At 49.4% G+C, this 20,356-nt stretch overlaps 2 protein-coding genes across 6 annotated transcripts in view; one reads left to right on the top strand and one right to left on the bottom strand.

Annotated features, from left to right (window-relative positions):
* The window catches only part of FER1L5 (fer-1 like family member 5), a 54,682-nt gene extending 46,244 nt beyond the window's left edge, over nt 1-8,438 (bottom strand). The window contains 6 exon segments of the mRNA XM_055121326.1: nt 1,227-1,336; nt 1,972-2,026; nt 4,119-4,227; nt 5,614-5,705; nt 6,442-6,494; nt 8,354-8,438. Coding sequence (XP_054977301.1) covers nt 1,227-1,336; nt 1,972-2,026; nt 4,119-4,227; nt 5,614-5,705; nt 6,442-6,494; nt 8,354-8,438 — 504 coding nt within the window.
* A 9,721-nt stretch (nt 8,439-18,159) lies between these two features.
* KANSL3 (KAT8 regulatory NSL complex subunit 3) overlaps nt 18,160-20,356 on the top strand; it is a 44,350-nt gene continuing 42,153 nt past the window's right edge. For 3 of the 5 annotated variants that reach the window (XM_055120381.1, XM_055120379.1, XM_055120383.1), the window contains exons 1-2: nt 18,160-18,248; nt 19,023-19,287. In XM_055120381.1, the coding sequence (XP_054976356.1) occupies nt 19,073-19,287 (215 nt within the window). In that variant the 5' untranslated portion in view covers nt 18,160-18,248; nt 19,023-19,072. Of the gene's footprint in view, nt 18,287-18,396; nt 19,288-20,356 lie in introns of those variants that run through there. The other 2 variants (XM_055120380.1, XM_055120382.1) reach the window with 2 other exon arrangements.

Below are 20,356 nucleotides of genomic sequence, written 5' to 3'. Positions count from 1 at the left end.
GAACCTCACACATGTATGGCTTCTGCCCTCCCACTGAGCTTTGTCCCTGGCTCTGCTTCTGTTGTGTTTATACTCTTCCCAGTCAGTAAAGGGACTGTGTCATCTGCATTCTACAACCAGAAGGCATTAGGGAGAAGAGCCAGGAAGAGCCCACATGAGATCAAGCTTATTGAAGATCAGGGTGGGTGGGGAGGTGGAGTTGATATCTGGCTGAGCACAGTTGAGAGGGTTTGTTGTGATGCTCAAAGGTAGTCAGCATATAGCCCTCCCAGGCCAGACCATGGGTCTGACATTTTCTCAAGGCTGTGACAGGAATCAAACATCTGCAGCTACCAGACCCTCAGAGATAGGAGTAGGCCAACCCTACAGGTCTGAATTCTGCCCTCCCCCAGTCATGGGGGAGATGCCAATTGGGACTCTAGCTTGGTGGGAGTCTAATTTAGTGAAAGAAATGGGATCTCATGAGAGAGAGATAGTGTTCCCAAGGACACAATAGTATGAGCCAGGCCTGGTGGCTGGGACTTGAGAATGGGGCATACATATTTCCAGGACAGTGGTGCAGGTTAAGAGGGAAGGAGATGGGCAAGGGCGATGGTGACCTGAAGTTGCAGCCTGGGGATATCTGTGGGCTTAGGTTATCTAGAACCTATAAAGCCCACCAGTTGAGTTTGGTCCTGAGGATACTGGCATGTCCTCATTTTAAAGGATCTTCTAAAGGAGAATCATCATATCTTGGAAAGACTCCTCTGAAGAAACGGATCTGGGGGAAGGTTGTTGCGGTGGTCCAGGGAGGTGAGGATGGTGGTTCAGGCAGGGAACAAAAAGATGGTGAAGAAGTGAGTGCATCAGGAGATAAGATTATAAAGGACTAGGCAATTGGATGAGGAAGTGGGGTGAAGGTGAGCAGCAGTCAATGTTGCCTGCCAGGTTCCTGGGAGAGGGGCAGGTCTGGGTGCAGGTGAAATCACATCTGGGAGGACCAGTCACACACTCCACATCGTGGGAGAGTTGCAAAGTCCTGAGACTGAGCTACTAGAGCTCATAGTGAAACCTGGGATTTTCTTGAACTCTCTGTCACCTGGTACACGGTCAGCCTGGTGTGGCCAACAGTTGAAGGACGCGTGATGTGCCCAACCGTCTACTGAGGTCAAGGGGAGAGGTAGGGACTACTACGGACTGTGTCGGGGGGCAGGCGCACAGGGGTCTTTCAGCTGAAGGGGCCTCACCTGGAAGTGCTGTGGTTTAGAGGACAGGGCCTTGGGCATGGAGGATCTGGGGAACGTCACATATTGCTTGGCCACTTCGCGAGTGGCTAAGCCCAGGAGGTCTTCATTCCCTGAGAAACACAGTCCAGATGAGTGCCCACAGGCTGGGGCTTGGGAGGTTTTGAAGTGCTTCCCCCATTTCATCATGTTTGAGGGGCCCACCCCGCAGTGCTCAGGGGCTACTCCCAGCTCTGTGCAGTGAGGGTCACTTTTAGTGGTGCTCGGTGGCCATGTGGTACTGGGGATCAAACACAGACCTCCTGTATGCAAAGCCTGTTCAGCTACTGCTCTGTCCCTTCTCCCTCCATTTAATAATTCTACCCCCAGTGACCAGCTTGTCACCAAAACACATGGTCATGAGGCACAAAGGCATGACATGTTTTCTCGAGAACATTCCCATCCCCCATCCCCAGTCACTCAGGATTCTTGAGCCCCACTCCCCACACATGGGAACTCCTAGAAATGGTCACTCCACCTTCCTCTGCAGCCCTTTGGAAGTGGAATCTTGGGTCTAGAGATGGCAAGAGGACATATTGGGATAACAGATTGCCTCAGTTGGTGTCTGTCCCCAGATCCTGACCTGGCCACAATCCTTCTGTGTGGGCCTCAAGAGATATGTCTTAGGTCCCAGTGAGCACATCAAGCTCTGAGCTTAGTGCTAAGAAATTTGGATCAGGGCAGAGCTAAGACCCATGGAAGAACGTACCTATCTTCTCAAAATGCTGCTTGAACGAGTAAGTCACATACAAGGAGATGGTGCACTGGAAGGAAGACAAAGGCAATGGCCTGTGAGCTTAACTATGTGTCCTTGGCTAAGCCACAGCCTCAGATCAGTGCGGGCCATGGAATGGGGCCACTCTGGAAGAGTCTGTGTCTCTGCGGTGGAGGGAGGTTGTCGGCATCCTGCAGAAGGAGTGAGCAATTTGGTAGATAGGAGGGGATTTGGAGAATGAGCCATGTGGCAGGCTGTGGTGGAGGACCTGGGGCAGGGGGTGATGGAGAGGTGACTGGGACCCATCTGGAACTATTAATACCAACCCATGATCTCATGACCTCGTACGTGGGACTCCACCTGCCCATCCTTCCTTGAGAATTCAGAGGCTCTCAAGTGTTTTTTGGTCTAATGCTCTTTTTCCCGCACTCCCGAGGAAATCTACCCTTTTGGGGGCCAGAGCACTAGAACAGTGGGTAGGGCATTTGCCTTGCACGCAGCCACCCGAGTTCAATCCCCAGAACCCCACATCATTCCCCTAAGCACCTCCAGGGATGATCCCTGAGCTCAGAGTCAGGACTAAGCCCCGAGCACTGCCAGGTGTGACCCAAAAACCAGGAAAACAAACAAACAAAAATCTACCTTCTTCAAGTGAACCAACAGGAAGCCCTACATAAGGGCACTCGAGGTTCTGAGTCCCCTGGATTGGACTGAGTCATTCTAGCACCCCCACCCAGTTCCTGAAGGACGCGGGGCAGGGCACCTTGTTCAGGTGCCCAAACCCATCAGAATAAAGGAGAAACTGCCCAGCACAGACCAAAACGCCCTCCTCTGGCCCCTGGCTGCCCACCAAGCCCCAGCTCCCCTCTGCTTCAGCCTCCCGCCCTCGCTGGAGGCTTACACTGCCCTTCCCCCTCCAGCTCTCACACATGCCCTGGGTCCCCTACTGGGGATCATCCTTCCAGCCAGATTCACATGCTTCAAGAGTCATCTGAAAAAACTCTGCAGAACGCAGCTTTGCTCATCAGCCATGGACCGTCAGATCTCTATCTCTAGCAATCACCCAGAAGCCAAACCATCACGACCAGCCCCAAATGCCCAGGACTGGCAAATAACTAATAGCTTCCTTCCTTTTTCAAAAAAAATATTATTTGTTGGCTTTTTGAGTTATACCCAGTGATGCTCAGGGGTTGCACCAGACTCTGCTCTCAGGAATTACTCCTGACAGTGCTCTGGGGACCATATGGGATGCCGGAGTTACCCTGGGGTAACTCCGTGTGCAACTCAGCTGTGTGCAAGGCCAACACTTTCTGCTGTATATCGCTCTGGCCCCAGCTTCCTTCATTTTTGTCTCCATTTTCAACTTAGGGTCAACTGAAGAAAGCCAAAATGTGTTTTGTATTGTTTAATTTGGTTTGTGGGTCACATCTGGCTGTGTTCAGGGCGCACTCCTGGTGATGCTCAAGGGACCATAAGCAGTGCCAGGAATTGATCATATGCAAGGCAAGAGTCTTACCCACTGTACTATCTCTCCAGTCGTAAAAAAAGTCAGTGTGTAGAAGTCTTCAGGTTCCTCATGTCCATAACCTTTAAATCAGGCAGGGTGTGCCTGGATTCATCACTTTTACAACTACAAATCATTCCTGTTCCTCTGATGAACTTTACTTTGTGCCAAGAACTTTACTTTGTGCCAAAGTGCACATGGTGGTGGCTGACTCCGCTGCTATCTATAAAGCCAAGTACATAGCCCCACTTATTCCCCTTTGGTTGGACTCCATTCATTTCCGCTGTAAAGCCTTTCATTACCTTGCCAGGGCCTCACTCACTCCTGGTCTCAGTGACGCCGCATTACGGACCCTTGTAAATGCGTGCTTTGGTACTTGTCACTCCAGTGGACAATGGGCTTTCTCAGGGTTGCACCCCAAGCCCTGAATGAACAATCAACCTACATTGAGGGGTGGGGGAGAAGCAACAGTGGAAGGATGGTGAGGGGCTGGGCTGTGTATGCTGGAGTTGGGGAGATGATGACAGGTTTGATAGGGTGTTGTCTGGTGGGGGTCACAGGATCTCTGAGCGGAGTATCCCAGGATTCCCTGCAGCCCCCTCCCCCCTCTAGTTACCCTTCCTAGGGCCCGACTCACGTTTGAGACCGTCATATATTGGCTGATCAGGGGCAGGTCTTTCAGGTAAAGGACCTTATCTGGTTTCTTCACCAAAGGCTTGAGCAGTATTACGGCTGAGCCAATAAATCTGGGGAGACATGGGGCAGGAAGGGCTCCTGAGCCAGAGTCGGGGGATCCTTCCAGGTCCCAGAGGTGGAAGAACATAGTGCGAGAAACATCCACCAGAGGGAGCAGGACTATCTCTGGGGCCTGGGCTTGGGGTAACGGGGCACTGGCTTCCTACTGACAGGTTGCTCTCCCCGGCCCCTATCCGGAAGCTTGCTCCCAGGCCTTGGAGCTGAAAGGACCAGGCAGCAGGTGCGCAGACAGGGAGCACGCTTGCTGGAAGTGGACCTGCTGAGTCGGTCCTAGGATGCCAGAGCTCAGGGCATTAGTGGGCACCAGAACTGGACAGTAGGAGGAAGCAGGGGGTGGGCAGAGAGAGGTGGGAGATTTGAGACCTCATCTCTTTCCCCAAGACCTCAGAGAAGACACAAATGCTACTGGCTTCCCCGGCGAATTCGACTTAGTCTCAGACTTGCTAGCCTTCCTCAGCGCTCCCATTTTCTTTCCTTTTTTTTTTTTTCCCTTTTCTCTTAATCAGCTGCCTGAAGTGGGGTTCTGGTTCCTGCATCTGAATTATACATTAGAGAGATGCAGCATCTGCTGTACTGTAGTCAGAGGGTCAAATCCTCTTACTTCACCTTTACTTTTCTGTCCCTCCTCTTCCCCCTTCCTTCCCCTCCTGCCCATCCCTCCTCCCTTGCCCTTCCTCTCCTCTTTTCCCTTCCCTGCCCCTCCTTTCCCCTCACTTCCCTCCTTTTTCGTTTTTGGTTTTTTTTTTCCTTATAAGTCACACCTGGCAATGCACAGGAGTTACTCCTGGCTCTGCACTCAGGAATCACCCCTGGCAGTGCTCAGAGGACCATATGGGATGCTGGGAATCGAACCCAGGTCAGCCACGTGCAAGGCAAACACCCTACCTGCTGTACTATTGCTCCAGCCCCTTCCCTTCTTTTTCATGTGAGGTTCCAGGAACTTCCCTTGGGGCCTCATACATGCAGAGCAAGCACCCTATCATCCCATCCTTTACCTTCCTTTTTTTCTTTTTCATGGAGGGCACAAGTGGTGGTTCTCAGGACTTATGCCTGGCTCTGTGCTTAGGGATAACTCCTGCTAGGACTTGGGGGCCACATAGGGTGCTAGGATCCAACCCAGGTTGGCTTCATGGAAGGCAGCCCCTTACCTATTGCATTATTTCTCCAGCCATCCCCCTTCCCTCCCAACCCCCTTGCACACTCTGGTTTGGGCCACACCTGACAGTGCTTAGAGCTAGTCCAGCAATTGCTGGGTTCTAAATAATCACTTCTGGTGGGGATCAGTGGACCACGTGGGCTATTGGTGATGAACCCAGACTGGCTATAGGCAAGGCAGACACTCTTCCCTCCGTACTGTGGAGGCCCCTCCAGCCTACCTTTCACTCTTCACTGAGCTTGTGTTCCGAAGGATAGCTTGCAGGAAAGAGTCATTTTGCAAGGGGTAGTCCTTAAGGTGCCAGACTAGGGTCTGCAAGAGGCAGAGAGAGGTCAATGTCTTTCACATGAGGGGAGGTGTGGGGAATAGGAAGGTACCATTTTCTCAAGCTGAGGAAACCTCTTTTGATGTTTCCTCAAAAATTTTTTTAGTTTTTTTTCTGGCCATATCCTGTGATGTTTAGGAATTATTCAGGGCTTTGGAGTCCCTATGGGATGCCATGATTAGATCTGGGTCAGCTGCATGCACGACAAGCGCCCCCTACCTGCTGTACTATTGCTCCAGCCCAGAGTCTAATTTCCTAAGAAAATGGGGTTTGCTATTCTCACACTACATAGTAACAACAAGTCTCACAATGGAGATATTACTGGTGCCCGCTCGAGCAAATCGATGAACAACGGGAATGACAGTGCTACAGTGCTACCCCCACAGGTTTCTGAGCTTCTGTGGCTGGAAATGCTCTACCATGTTAGTAGATAAGAGGTTTGGGACCAAGGGTGTGGGGGGATGGATGGACAGATGGGAGACAGAAGGGATCCCTGATTTGCTTGAGGCTTCCAGGAATATCAGCCTGGCTGGGTAGGACAAGATGGACTATGGCAGGGGCCATTCCCAGGGTGAGAAAAGGTCCCAGAATAGCTCCAGGCCATTTCAGCCTGCAGTGCTTGGATAGCTCAAGTTTCCCCCTTGGGAGAAACCTCTGTGGCTGCCGTGTCCTCTGGGACAGCTGAGAAGGCGCTGAGATGAGACTGGGTGGTCACAGACTTACCTCATTCCATACGGGGTTATTCCCTTCCACCTCTGAGGTTCTCTTCTTGGCATCTGCAAAGACATCCAGGGGTCACATTGGTATAACAAATGCTTTCGAGTCTAGACCCAGTGGGACAGAGAGCAGTAGGATCCCCGAGGAAGATTTCAAGTCTGCATTGGTAGGTGGGATATGACGCTGGGGTGGGGGGGCAGTTTCCAAGTGTCTCATCTTTTATAAGGGTATAGTCCCCCTTTCTGACTGTATTCTATGCCCATTTCATTTTCTTCCCCACTATCCTGCTGGTGCCCGTTCATTCTGCTGCCAGGTGGGACCCTGTGACTGGCCCCTGGGGCTTGGGTGATGCTCTCTGCAGCTGCCCGGCTCCTAACAGCTCCTGTGAGATTTTTCTTCCTTCCCCCTGCTGCGCTCAGGCCTTACTCCTGGTTTTGTGCTTAGAGATCACTCTCGGTGATGTCCTGTATTCAGGGGACCATAGAAAAGGAATGAAAAGTACCAAACACTGTAAAAATTGTAGGTAAGTCTGTGGGATGTCTAAGCATATGTGTAAGAGCTATTTCTAAGAGCCATACCATGTTCACAATAATGAGGTAGGTAAGGGGGCCTGGAATCGGAGCGGCTGCTCCCCGAATCCCTGTGAAAAGTTCATCAGGGCAATCCTCACGGGACTTCATGCTTTCTTGAACTGAAAAACCAGAGGCATAATGAGCCTCAAAACTTAAGAATTTCATCACAGGTGCTCAGTGAGCATCTTTCACAGAACAGAAAACATGAAAGGAATGTGGTTTGCTGTTCATGTCTTTTTCATTCTGGCTTAGTCTTTTGCCTACCCTGCAGTGCTCAGGCCTACTCTCAGCCTGTTTTCCTGGCCCTTCTGCTCTCTCTCTCTCTCTCTCTCTCTCTCTCTCTCTCTCTCTCTCTCTCTCTCTCTCTCTCTCTCTCTCTCTCTGTATCTCCGTCTCTCTCTCTTTCACTTTTTTTTTGGAGTTATTCCTGTGATGCTCAGGGATAACTCCTGGCTCTGCACTTAGGAATTACTCCTGGTGGTACTTGGGGACATATGGGATGCTAGGGATTGAACCCAGGTTGGCTGCATGCAAGGCCAACAAATGCCCTACCCACTGTACTATCGCTGTGGTGCCCTCTCACTTTTTTGTTTCTACCCCTCTTTTCTCCTCTCCACACTTCTTAGAAAACCTCATTTTCCCACACACTCCTCTTCCTCTTCTCTGCTGGCTGACTCATATTTCTTTCCTTTCTATCCCTTTTACTCCCAGCTCTCACACATTAAGTGAAGATTAGAAGATTATACATGTATATATAAAATATTAAATCTTTATCATAAATCTTTCACTTTTCTTGGACACCTTTCATGCATCTACAAAAAATAATGAAGGGGGCTGAAGAGAAAGTACATCGGGTAGGGCATTTGCCTTACATGTGCCTTACATCTTTTCTCATTTGCCTCAAAATTGTGAGAGGCAAAAGCAATTACATTTATAAAAAGGCTTTGCAAGGATAAAAGTAACATTTATTGCTAGAACCTGAACAAAGAACTGTACTGATGTTAAACCCTCATATTAATCCTATGAAGCCAGTACTTTTCCCCTCTATGTATCAGTCAGGGGCACAGTTTCGGTTGACAGAAAAATCTCAAGAAATAGGAGTCAGAGAGATAGAACAGCTGGTAAGGCTCTTGCATGCGGCTGATCCAGGTTCAATCCCTGGCACCCCATTGAGTCCCCTGGGTCTGCTAGGGGTGATCATTAGGCACAGAACCAGAAGTAGACCCTGAACAGAGCCAGGTGTGGCTCAAAAACAAAACAAAGCCATCAGGAAGAGAGCTCAGTGGGCTGGGCACAAGCTCTGGGACTCTCAGTCCCTATCTGTCACCCAGCACCCTGACTCTCACCTCTGAAGTAGAAGGTCACGCAGAGTCTGGGCTCTGGAGTCAGAGGTGGATCAATTTTGGCTGACTCCACCACCAGCCGCAGCATCTTCACGCCCTACTTCCTCTGCCCTCTAGAGGGAAATTTCCTCTTGGAGCACCTTCGTCCAAGTGTTGCCCCAGTTCATGGGGCAAATAGAGCCCTGTATCTGTTGCCTAGAAGTTTGGATGCTGTCACAAAGCTGGATGGTTCTTGGTTCTGGAAAGGAATCAGGGGTGTAGAAGAGGACAAAGTCAGGAGTCTCAAGCAGATGATTTGAGCTGATTAAGCCTGGAGAAATGTACTCTTGTGGGCACTTTTTATTTTCCCTCTTTTCTTTCATTCTCATTGTCCTGACTCAAGATCAGATATAAGGGTAATATGATTTCTGTATAGACTCAGGTAACCTAGAGAATTATTTCCCAGATCACACAGTCCAGATGAAATTAATAAGCCAGGCAGGCAACCTAAGAAAGATACAGGGTAATCAGAGTTGGATTTTAATGACATTTCAGGAGAAGCCAGCAATGGGCAAGTAATGTGAAAGCAAACCATTAGGCTTTTTCTCCTAAGGAAACTTTTTTCTTAGAAAACCTAAGTAGATATGAGTCTCGCTTTAGCAGTGGGAAATTTGTTTTCTAATTAATGTGCTCTTACTTTAAAAAGAGGAAGGAAGAAAGGAAGGAAAGAAGGAAGGAAGGAGAGATAAAGGAAGGAAGGAAGGAAGGAAGGAAGGAAGGAAGGAAGGAAGGAAGGAAGGAAGGAAGGAAGGAAGGGAAAAGGAAGGAAGGAAGAAAGAAAGAAAGAAAGAAAGAAAGAAAGAAAGAAAGAAAGAAAGAAAGAAAGAAAGAAAGAAAGAAAGAAAGAAAGAAAGAAAGAAAGAAAAGGAAGGAAGGAAGGAAGGAAGGAAGGAAGGAAGAAAGAAAGAAAGAAAGAAAGAAAGAAAGAAAGAAAGAAAGAAAGAAAGAAAGAAAGAAAAGGAAGGAAGGAAGAAAGAAAGAAAGAAAGAAAGAAAGAAAGAAAGAAAGAAAGAAAGAAAGAAAGGAAGGAAGGAAGGAAGGAAGGAAGGAAGGAAGGAAGGAAGGAAGAAAGAAAAAGATAGGGAGGGCAAGAGGGAAGGAGGGAAGAAAGGAAGGAAGAAAAGAAAGAAAGAAAGAAAGGAAGGAAGGAAGGAAGAAAGGAAGGAAGGAAGGAAGGAAGGAAGGAAGGAAGGAAGGAAGGAAGGAAGGAAGGAAGGAAGGAAGGAAGGAAGGAAGAAAGAGAGAGAGGGAGAGGGAGGAAGGGAGAGAAGGAAAGAAGAAAAAATAAAAAGGAAGAACGAATGAAAGAGGGGCTGGAGCGGTAGCACAGCCTGTAAGGCGTTTGCCTTGCAAGCGGCCGACCTGGGTTCGATTCCCAGCATCCCATATGGTCCCCTGGGCACCGCCAGGGGTGATTCCTGAGTGCAGAGCCAGGAGTAACCCCTGTGCATTGCTGGGTGTGACCCAAAAAGCAAAAAAAAAAACAAAAACAAAAACAAAAAAAGAAAGAATGAAAGGAAGAAAGGAAGGAAGGAAGGAAGGAAGGAAGGAAGGAAGGAAGGAAGGAAGGAAGGAAGGAAGGAAGGAAGGAAGGAAGGAAGGAAGGAAGGAAGGAAGGAAGGAAGGGACAACTTAAAGCAGTACAACTTGGTGATGGCCAGACTGCTGTCAATGCCTCTCCGCCTGCTGCTAGGACAGGGCTATTAAACGCTTCCAGAGCTTTCCCCATTTTTAGCCCTTTGCCTTCTTTTCTTTTTCGGTTTGGGGTAAGGTTTTTTCTGCATTAAAGCTGAACTTTGTGACAATTCCATTTCATTCAGAGGTTGCTGTGAGAATTTATGGAGTTTTTAAAATGTATTCGGGGAAGCCAGGCGCGACTCAGCAGCAGAGAGCCTGCTTTAGAAGTGCGCACTTGGTGCCGTTGCAGGGTCAGTGGGGTCCGGATCCCAGCATGTCACAGTGGCTCTGTGCTGTGGGATCCCAGGTCCACTTTGGGTTTTGCAACCAATATTCTGACTCAGCACTGTGGACAGTGTCCAATGCAATTAGCACATGGGAGGGAGAACTGAGCCTTCTCCTTGCCTTATAGCCCACTGCTCTCCCAAGACCACTAGAACTCTGCTGAGGACTAAATTTATAATCAGTATTTTTTTGTTTTGGTTTGGTTTTTGCCTTTTGGGTCGCACCCAGCGATGCTCAGGGGTTATTCCTGGCTCTGCACTCAGGAGTTACTCCTGGAGGTGCTGGGGGGACCATATGGGATGCTGGGACTCGAACCCGGGTCTGCCAGATGCAAGGCAACTGCCCTACCTGCTGTGATATCGCTCCAGCCCCTATATTCAATATTTTTAATTTAATTTAATGTTTTAATTTTTATTTTATTTTTTATAAAGTAGTTCACAATGAGAAATCCCTCTCGGAGAGCCCGGCAAGCTACCGAGAGTATCTCACCCGCAAGGCAGAGCCTGGCAAGCTACCCATGGTGTATTTGATATGACAAAAGCAGTAACAAGTCTCATAATGAGACATTACTGGTACCCGCTTGAGAAAATTGATGAACAACGGGATGACAGTGCCACAGTGCTATAGTTCACAGTATTTATTTGATTGCATTTAGTTTTCAAACACCAATCGCACCACCATTACACCTTCCCACCACCATATTTTGGATGTTTCCATCCTGAACCCCAACCCCTGCCCCAAAGCAGAACTGAAATAATTTCTTTTGTAGTTTTTTATGAATAAACCACTGAAAATGCTCCAAAAAGCCTTCCTTATGGAAGAGTGTTTGAAGATTGTTGTATTTTACCCAGGGGCCATTAAGCCCTTCTATAAGAGATTATCAATATGTTGTTAATGATTGAGCCTTGTGTGTGCATATATATATATATATATATGTCTGTAAAAATATATTTCCCTCTAAGGTTGGTTGCCTTCTACTTTAAACCATACCAAATGTGGTGTGCTACTCTTGAAGTATGAGTGGTGTGAGTAGGAGATGTCCAGGAATAGATGCACCTGTGGCTGAGGCTCGGCCTGAGCGTGTGGAGAGCAGCCATGAGCATGGCGGAGGGTTGAGTTTTGGAGGTTTTCGGGTTGCTGGAACTGGGTCCCTTGGGGTAGGGAGGGATCTCACCCTCCCCACTCCAGGGTGCCCCGAATGAAACAGCCTGGCGCAGGATCCGGTGGCATAGCTATGACGAGTCATTTTATTTTTAAAATTTATTTATTTATATTTTTGCTTTTTGGGTCACACCCTGTGATGCAGAGGGGTCACTCCTGGCTCTGCACTCAGGAATCACCCCTGGCGGTGCTCAGGGGACCATATGGGATGCTGGGAATCGAACCCGGGTCAGCTGCGTGCAAGGCAAACACCCTACCCACTATGCTATCGCTCCAGCCCCATGACGAGTCATTTTAGCTACATCCAGTATTTCTTATAATTATGATATCTCAAGTGTTTTCACTGCCCATCAAGTCAAATTCTCCAATTCCATGTCCTTTCTTTTATTATTTGGTGCTTTTAACTATGAATTTCTTTTTGTTGCTATTTTTTTTTTGGGGGGGGGTGTTTTTGTTTGTTTGTTTTTATTTGCCTGGATTTCTTGGAAGTTTGACCAAATCTTCCAACATCTGTCAAGAGCTCTATGATTTTTTCTTTTAATTTTTTGTGAAATAAAATAGTTTTGTTTTAGAAATATAAGTGAGAAAGAGGATGAGAGGGGGAGAGAGAAGGTGAAAGGCAGAAAGGGGGTGGGAGAAAGAAAGAACCCAGTGAAGGAAAAGAAAGGAATAGAACATCCCAAGTTGGAATGCCTGTGGCCAGGAATGGGAATGTGCCTATCTTTGTTGTTTGTTTGTTTGTTTGTTTTATTGTTTTGGAGCCAGGTGCTCAGGGACCACCCCAGGCTTGATGCTCAAGAGTCACTCTCATGGGGGCTGGGGGAACCTGTGGTGCCAGGAATCCAATCTGGGCCTCCAGCATGCAAAGTCCTTGTTTTAGCCCTTTGAGCTATCCTCTGTGATATGTCTAAAGTTTTGATAAATTTATTTTTGGGGACTCTCCCAAGCAGGGTTTGGGAGGCCTTTGGCCCCTTTCCCATGATTCTTGATCGTTATGTGAGAGCCCGTGGCTTGGGGGGCTGCATCCAGCAGTGTTCAGGGAACCATGCAGTGCTGGGGGTCTACCTGGGTCAGCTGCATCCGAGGCATGAGCCTTATCCCCGATGGTATCTCTAGACCTGTGGTACTTCTTTTTTGGAGGACACACCCAACAATGCTCAGGGGTACTCCTGGCTCTGCACTCAGGAGTTACTCCTGGAAGTGCTTGAGGGACCATCTATGGGATGCTGGGCATCGAACCCAGATTGGCTGTGTGCAAAGAAGTGCCCTATCCATTGTATTATATCTCTGGCCCCAAATTCTTTTAAATCTATCAGGTTTTAATTCCACCAGCTGTATTTTTTCCTCTGCAGGACTGGCCTTCTCTCTTCTACAGTCTCAGCATCTAACCTCCTGGAACTTCTCTTCTCCATCCTCTTCAGGATTTCCCTTCTCTGCTCCTGTGTTAGGGCCTTGTTCAGATCCCATACCTTCCTCTTTCTTGCTTTAATTTCTTATTTTATTGGGACACAGATTTCTGTAGCTTTCTGAAGTTTTGGAATGTGTCTGCAAGTCTATATATGCCTCTCTTTCTGCCCTTACACTAACATAATCTGGGCAGACGTGTATTAATCAGGATGAGGCTACATTCTGCTAAGGTAACAAACAAATTCAAACTCTCAGTGACTCAAAAACTATAAAAATTATCCTAGATAGCAAGTTAACTGGAACATAATTCAAATATTATAATTCACATATGTTTGGCATTCTCTAACCTTAGGCTTAACTGGTACAATTATATTTTTAATATATTCATAAGTTTATACAACTATCTGCTTCCTAATTCCAGAACATATTATCACCTGAGAACGAAATCTTACATGCATCAGAATTACTCCTCATTTCTCCCTTCCCAGAGGTGCTGGAAACCATAAATCTGTGTTTTGTCTCTATGAATCATAATTATATGATTTATAATTGCTATTCAGGACATTTCACATAAACAGAGTCAGGGAAGTGGTACAATGGTAATGAATGTGCCTCTCTTGCATGGTTAAGGTTTGGATTTCACATGTTCTGGGTTTAATTTCTGGCCCAGAAAAAAAAATTCACACCGAAAAAAGATAACAAAATCCCCCAAATATGCAGGGACCAGAGAGACAGTACAGTGGGCAGGGCATGCAGCCAAGCCTAGTTTCATACCTTGAGACTAAAGAGGGTCCCCTGAGCACTGACACGAATGATTCCTAGTGTAGAGCCCAAAGTAAGCTTGAATATAGCTGGATGTGGCAAAAGAAAGAAAGGAAGGAAGAAAGGGGGGATGCAGAGAGATAGCACAGCGGGTAGGGCATTTATCTTGCATGCAGCTGACCCAGTTCAATCCCCAGCATCCCATATGGTCCCCTGAGCACTGCCAGGAGGAATTCCTGAGTGCAGAGCCAGGAGTAACCCCTGAACATTGCTGGATATGACCCCAAATCAAAGGGGAAAAAAAAGAAGAAAGACGGAGGAGGGAAAGAAAATATCCTAAAATTAAATTAAGTATTAAACAAGTGTGTTTTGTCAATGCTATATCCTTGGCATGAAGCACAGAATTTACCACATACAATTTGTGATTAAATGAGGGCCAAATGCATTTTGTAGGCTATTGGGAAAGGCAAAACATTATAGCAAAGAGAGTTAACTCTAACCAGTGGTAGTGACAGACCTGAGTTCTGTGTTGGAAAAATGATTTTAAAGTTACATCTGGGTTCAGAGCTGTACTGAGTGCAGCAGAATGAACGGATCAATGAATCATGCCTGCTATGGGCATAAAGGGGGAACCTGTACTGCAAGTGCCAAGAGTTTAACACCTCTGCTGTCAAGAATGCTTACTATAGAACTGGAAGTAGCCAAGATGAGAAGTGACCCTAATTTGCTCCTCTCTCTCCACTGCTTCGCCTCCTCTATTTCTTCTGATACAGGCAGGTAGGTAGGGAAGGACACCCACCCCCATGGCAATGGAATTCCTAGGAAGTAATATAACTAATACTCTTGAGGCTGTAAAGAACCCATCTTGTAGACACAGAATCTAAGGTCTGATAAGACTTCACCTGGTGCCAACAGACCCAGAGAAGGCCAGAGACCCCTCTAAGAGAAGCTCCAGCAAGAACAAAGGCCAGGAAAGGAATTTCAAAGAAGACCATCAACTACTCCCAACTCTACTCCTTTGGCAACCACCTGAGGAAGGGACTCTTACTTAGGTAGAAGCCCTCCAGAGGGTAGCTTGGGAAAATCCTATAAAAGCCACCTTGAACAAAGGAAGCATGCACATATGTTGCCTGATCCCAAGTGCTGCTTGTGCCCACGTGGCCAAATACATGTGGTGCTGAAGCACATGTCACCCACATCTCCCCGCTTGAGATATGTACTGGAGCTCTCTCTGCCTTTGGAGAAGAAGCTCACATTCTCTCTTGAGTGCACTTCTCTCTTTCTCTCCCTCCTTTCCCTTCCTAGAAAAAACCCTCCAAATAAAATCTGGTTTTACTCACTGCTCATCTCCTCCTGAAATTATTTTCTGTGAGTTAGAACAAGGACGTGTAAGGCCTGGGTAAGGCCTAGGACTGGCTTTCCTTTATCAGTCCTAGCCTTTGGAGAAGCCCACATTCACTCTTGACACATTTCTCTCCCTCCATCCCTTTCTTCAAATCTTCCAAGTAAAATCTGTTTTACTTCATTACTCGTCTCCTCCTGAAATTCTTTTCTGTGATGTAGGACAAAGACTTGGAAGGCAGGGCTGGAGTGATAGCACAGTGGGTAGGGCATTTACCTTGCACATGGCTGACCCAGGTTGGATTTCCAGCATCCCATATGGTTCCTTGAGCACCACCAGGGGTAATTCCTGAGTGCAGAGCCAGGAGTACCCCCTGTGCATTGCCAGGTGTGACCCAAAAAGCAAAAAACCAAAAATAAACACAAAAGACTTGGAAGGCATGGGTAAGGCCTAAGACTGACTTTTCTTTCCTGCAAAGGTGGTGGTGATTAACTCTCATGCCAAGGACGAGTGAATGTCAGGTGTGGCTTGATGGCTACTTAGTGGGGCTGGCAGGGCTCTGGCCCATGACACACAGGGGCTCATCCACAGATTTTTATCAGTCCTATTCTTCCCAGCCAGTCCTGGGCTAGCAGAGGTGGATCCGGAGAAAGTAACTGTCTCTCGCCTGTCCACCTTACATAAGCCACCTATGGAAGTCCACCGACTTCACTCCAAGCACTCAGGACTCAGCATTGCTTGGGTTTTTAGGGGCTCTGTGCTCAGGGATCACTCCTGGTGGGATTCAGGGGACCGTAGGTGTTGCCTGGGATCAAACCTGGCCAGCCACGTGTAAGACAAGCACCCTACCTTCTGTACTATCACTTCAGTCCTATGTGTCTTTCTCTTTGGATTGTGTCTGATAGATCTGAGACCTTTCCCGGTGCAGACAGTGGGACAGAGACAAGGAAAGTGAGGAAACAGGAGAAATTTATTGGGCTGCACTCCTGGGCGGACCATAACTGGGCTCTGGTAAAGGCTGGAGTAGAGCCATCCTGAGAGGTTGAGAGGAATTTTTAAGGTGTCTTGGGTGGGAAACATAAGCATAGAATGTAACCTGGGGGCTACAGGTTTGGCAAGGGCCATAATCCCTGTATGGGGGCAGCAGAGTGACCTTTGGTTCCAGGGATGTTGCTGTCTCATCAACTGGCCACCATTTGGTCCTAAGCAAACCTCACAGTCTCTACCCCCAGTTGTTTCCAAGTAAAGTGAACATATCTGCTAGTCAACATGAAAGAACTAAACTTGACCCTTGGCTGTGTTTTCCATTCTAGTGACATCTATCTGCTTTTAGCGGTAGGCTAGGGGTGTGTGTGTGTGTGTGTGTGTGCGCGCTAGAGTGCACATGCGTGTGAGCGTGCGTGTGTGCGCGTGAGCATGCGTGCACACGTATGTGATAAAAATCAGATGCTACAGGAGCCCAGGAGGTTGAATGAAGCTGGCCAGAGTGAAGGACTATGCAAATTTCATGCCTGGCATTCAGGAAATTGGCCCTGGTAGCTGCCAGGGCCTCTGTTTTCTAGAGATTCCAGATAATTGGACTTTGCATGAAACCACCCAGGTTTAAAAATGTTTGCAACATTTGGAAAGTAATGTGCAGGCCAAAGAAAGATGTGTTGGGCTGTGTTAGGTCCATTTACTCTATCTACACAGGCCTCACCAATGCTTCTAATTCTAGAACTACTGGAGCTCCAGGGTTCAATCTCAAGTGTCTCCCCCTTCATGAAACCACCATTAATAATCTGGCTAGACAATCTCTTCTAGAACACTCTGGGGCGCCTCACAATGTTTGGATGATAACTCTAAGTTATTAGGCTTCATCAGTGAGGTGCCCCTTTTCCTCCCCCAAGAGAAGCTTACAGTGCTCTTACGAGCACCCCTAATCACCTGAGTTTACCTTTAACCTTTCCTTTGTGCTTTACCTCTCATTGTTACATTCATCAAATCAGTCTTGGTTATTTATATGTCCAAACTTCTGGTATTTTTGGACTTTGTATTTGTAGTGAATTATTTGCTTTTCTATTTCCCCTATAGCCTTTCCATATTTTACTCTAGAGCAATGTTCTTTGCTTAAACACAGAAAGATCACTAATGCTGCACTAATATCTGGGAGTTCATTAACTCGGAAATGTCTACTCCTGGGCATCCATCATAATTACTAGACTCAGGCTTCAGAGGTCCCTCCGTGGGACTGGGATGGACCCAGAGCGAACAGTGAAGCTACCTTGGCATCGAAATGGGCCAGTCTAGAAATAATATAAACATGTTTTTTGGTGTTTTTTTTTTTTTTGGCTTTTTAGGTCATAGCCGGCAATGCTCAGGAGTTACTCCTGACTCTGCACTCAGGAATTACTCCTGGCAGTGCTCAGGGGACCATATGAGGTGCTGGGGTCAGCCACATATTAGGCAAACGCCATGTCTGCTAGGCTCTGCCCTTAGGGATCACTCCCGCAGGCTCAGGGGACCATATGAAATGCTAGGAATCAAACCCAGGTCAGTTTCATAGAAGGCAAGCCTTACCCGCTGTACTATCTCTCGGGTCCCATCAAAGAAACTTTCTGTTTTTGAGTTTGGGGGCCCACCCAGCAGGTGCTCCGGCCTCACGTCCTGGCTGTGTTCAAGGAACCATATGCGGTGCTGAGATAAGCAACTTTTTATTTATTTTGTTTTGGGGAGCCACACCCGACAATGCTCTGGGGTTGCTCCCGGTTCTGCACTGCGGTGCTCGGGAACCATATGGCATGCTGGGTCGGCCGCGGGCAAGGCCAGCATCCTACCCGCTGTACTGCAGCTCCGGTCCCGGTCTCTCAAAGCCACTTTCAACATTTTTTTTTGTTTCGTGTGACCGCTTTTGGAGCTCATCTGTAAGTGGTCCAGAGCGGCACGCGTTTGCTCACCGCGCAAGGAAAGGTTTCAAGTCAGCTCGGTCCCCCACCTCGCGCCCAGTCCGGAGCCGGCAGTCCTCACAGCCCCAATGAAACGTGGGACCGGCGGCTTTGTCCAGACAGCGAGGTGGAAACTTCCGGAGACTTGCCTGTTCCGGCTCGCGCGGGCACTTCCGGTCTGGGTTTTGCCACGCACGCCCCTTCCGCCCGGGAGCGAACCCGCTTCCGCGTTGGGCTGCGCTCGGCGCACGCGCGCTGCGTTCCGGCCCGGGCCCCCGCGCGCGCGGCGTTCCGAGGGCTGGTGAGCCGCCGTCGGCCCGGCGGGGTGGCGGGGAGGAGGTGGGGACCGCGGTTGCGGGCGAGCGGCCTCGTTGAGGCCTCGGGGGCACCCGGGCTGGCGGGGCCCGCGAGCTGGAGTCGGGGCCGGGCGCCGGGGGCGGGGCGGGGGTGCGGGCCCGGGGAGGGACCGAGCGGCCGTGACGCGGGCGCCGGGTCGGACCGGAGGCGGGGCGGGTGCGACCCTCTCTCGGCGACCGCGACCTTGGCCCGGTCGTGGCGCGAATGCTGGGGCCGATGGCCCCCCGGGGCGGCCTTCCCGAGGGTCCCCGGCGCGGCCCGCCGGGTGGCGGGCGGTGTGCCCGAGGGTGCGGGCGAGCGTTGGGCGCTCGGCGTGTGAAGAGAGAACTCCCGCGCGCTAGCACGAGGGCTCCGAGTTCGGTCCCCGCCCCCCGCCCCCCGCAAGCCTGGCTCCCTCGCCGCACGCACCCCCAGGCGTCCTCCGTTAGGTCGGCCGGGCGACGGTTCAGGGGACCGAGCCGCTGCCTGCGGGGGTCCCGCCCCAGCCCGGCCTCTGCCGTCCGGGGCTCGCGGTTGGGCAGACGCCGACCCCACCCCCAGTTGCCTGGTTGGTGGCGGGGGCGTGGGGGTGGGTAGGGGGCTTCTCCCTCCGGAGGGGCAGGTGTGCTGTCATAACGGATCCCGAGTTATGCCCCCGAGAAGGTGACGGGCGCCCGTGAGGCGCGCTCGGCCCGAGGACGCCGAGACTGTTTGCACTGACTCGCGCTTTCCGCTGCAGGTGACTAGCATGCAGAGATCTGTTCTCTGACCTGCCGACCCTCTGTTGACATGGCCCACCGGGGTGGGGAGCGGGACTTCCAGACGTCAGCCAGACGCATGGGCACCTCCCTGCTCTTCCAGCTCTCGGTGCACGAGCGGGAACTGGACCTGGTCTTCCTGGACCACAGCTATGCCAAGCCGTGGAGTGCCCACCCGGATGCCAGCAGTGCCCGCCCCACCCGCATGCTCTTTGTCACTCCCCGGAGGCAGCATGAAAGTGCCATGTGAGTCGGGGGCCTTAGGTCTCACAGGAGGCAGTAGGACAGCGCAGGTGGTGGAGGGGTGGGGGGGGGTGTTAGGATTTTACTGGGGGAGAGTTCGGGGGACTTCGGAACACAGCTCTTTCAATTAAGAAGTGGAGGAGATCGGGCCTGTGTGTACACACCTGAATTCAGGACATCTAATGATCAAGGAAGGAAAACCAGCTAATCCACTTAGATAATAGGATTTGAAGAGGAAAACCAAGAGTGGTAGAGCACATGCCTAGCATGCCCCTTCCCCCCTTTATTGTAGTGCCAGTGCTCAAACCCAGGGTCTCACACATCTAGCGAGGCATATGCTGTACCATTAAGCCACATCTCCAGCTAGGAGAGGACTGCTTGCTCTTGGTATTTGGGCCACGTCCAACCCTACAGTGCTTGCTCCTGGACTATATGTAATGCCAGGGATCAAATCCAAGGTTAGCATCTCCCCTGCTCTATTATGTCTGTAGAAAGAAGTGGATTTTTTTTTTTTTAAAACTGTTGAAGGCAAGGGTGGGGGGAGGGGCAGGGTGGAGATACTTCATGTTTTGTTTTCTGTAAGCCCCGGTTCAATCCCTGGCTCAATCTCTAGCACTACTTGGTCCCTTTAGCGTTGAGCATCAATAGTGTTCCATCCACTCCCCCCAAAAAAGGAAAAGAAAAAAAAAAGGCTAGAGTGTTGATTTTCTTTTTTTTCTTTTTTTAGGGCCAGGAATGTACCTCAGATAGTAGAGTGGTAGAGCACATGCCTAGCATGCCCCATTATCCTCCCTCCACCCCCAGCATCTCAGGATGTGATCCCTAAGTGGAGAGTCGATTTTTTTTTTCTTTTTTCATTTTGGGTCACACTCGGCGATGCTCAGGGCTGACTCCTGGCTCTGCACTCAGGAATTACTCCTACTGGTGCTCAGGGGATCATATGGGGATGCTGGGAATCAAACCCGGGTCGGCTGTGTGCAAGGCAAATGCCTTACCCGCTGTGCTATCGCCCCCAAAAGTCGAAATTTTTTAATTGCTACGAGATCATTTGTTCTGGGGCCAGAGTGATAGT

Source organism: Sorex araneus, chromosome X (assembly GCF_027595985.1).
Source record: "Sorex araneus isolate mSorAra2 chromosome X, mSorAra2.pri, whole genome shotgun sequence".
In the NCBI taxonomy this organism is placed as follows: Eukaryota; Metazoa; Chordata; class Mammalia; order Eulipotyphla; family Soricidae; genus Sorex; species Sorex araneus.
The sequence above is the reverse complement of the archived record's forward strand: the minus strand, read 5'-3'. Positions and strand labels throughout refer to the sequence as shown.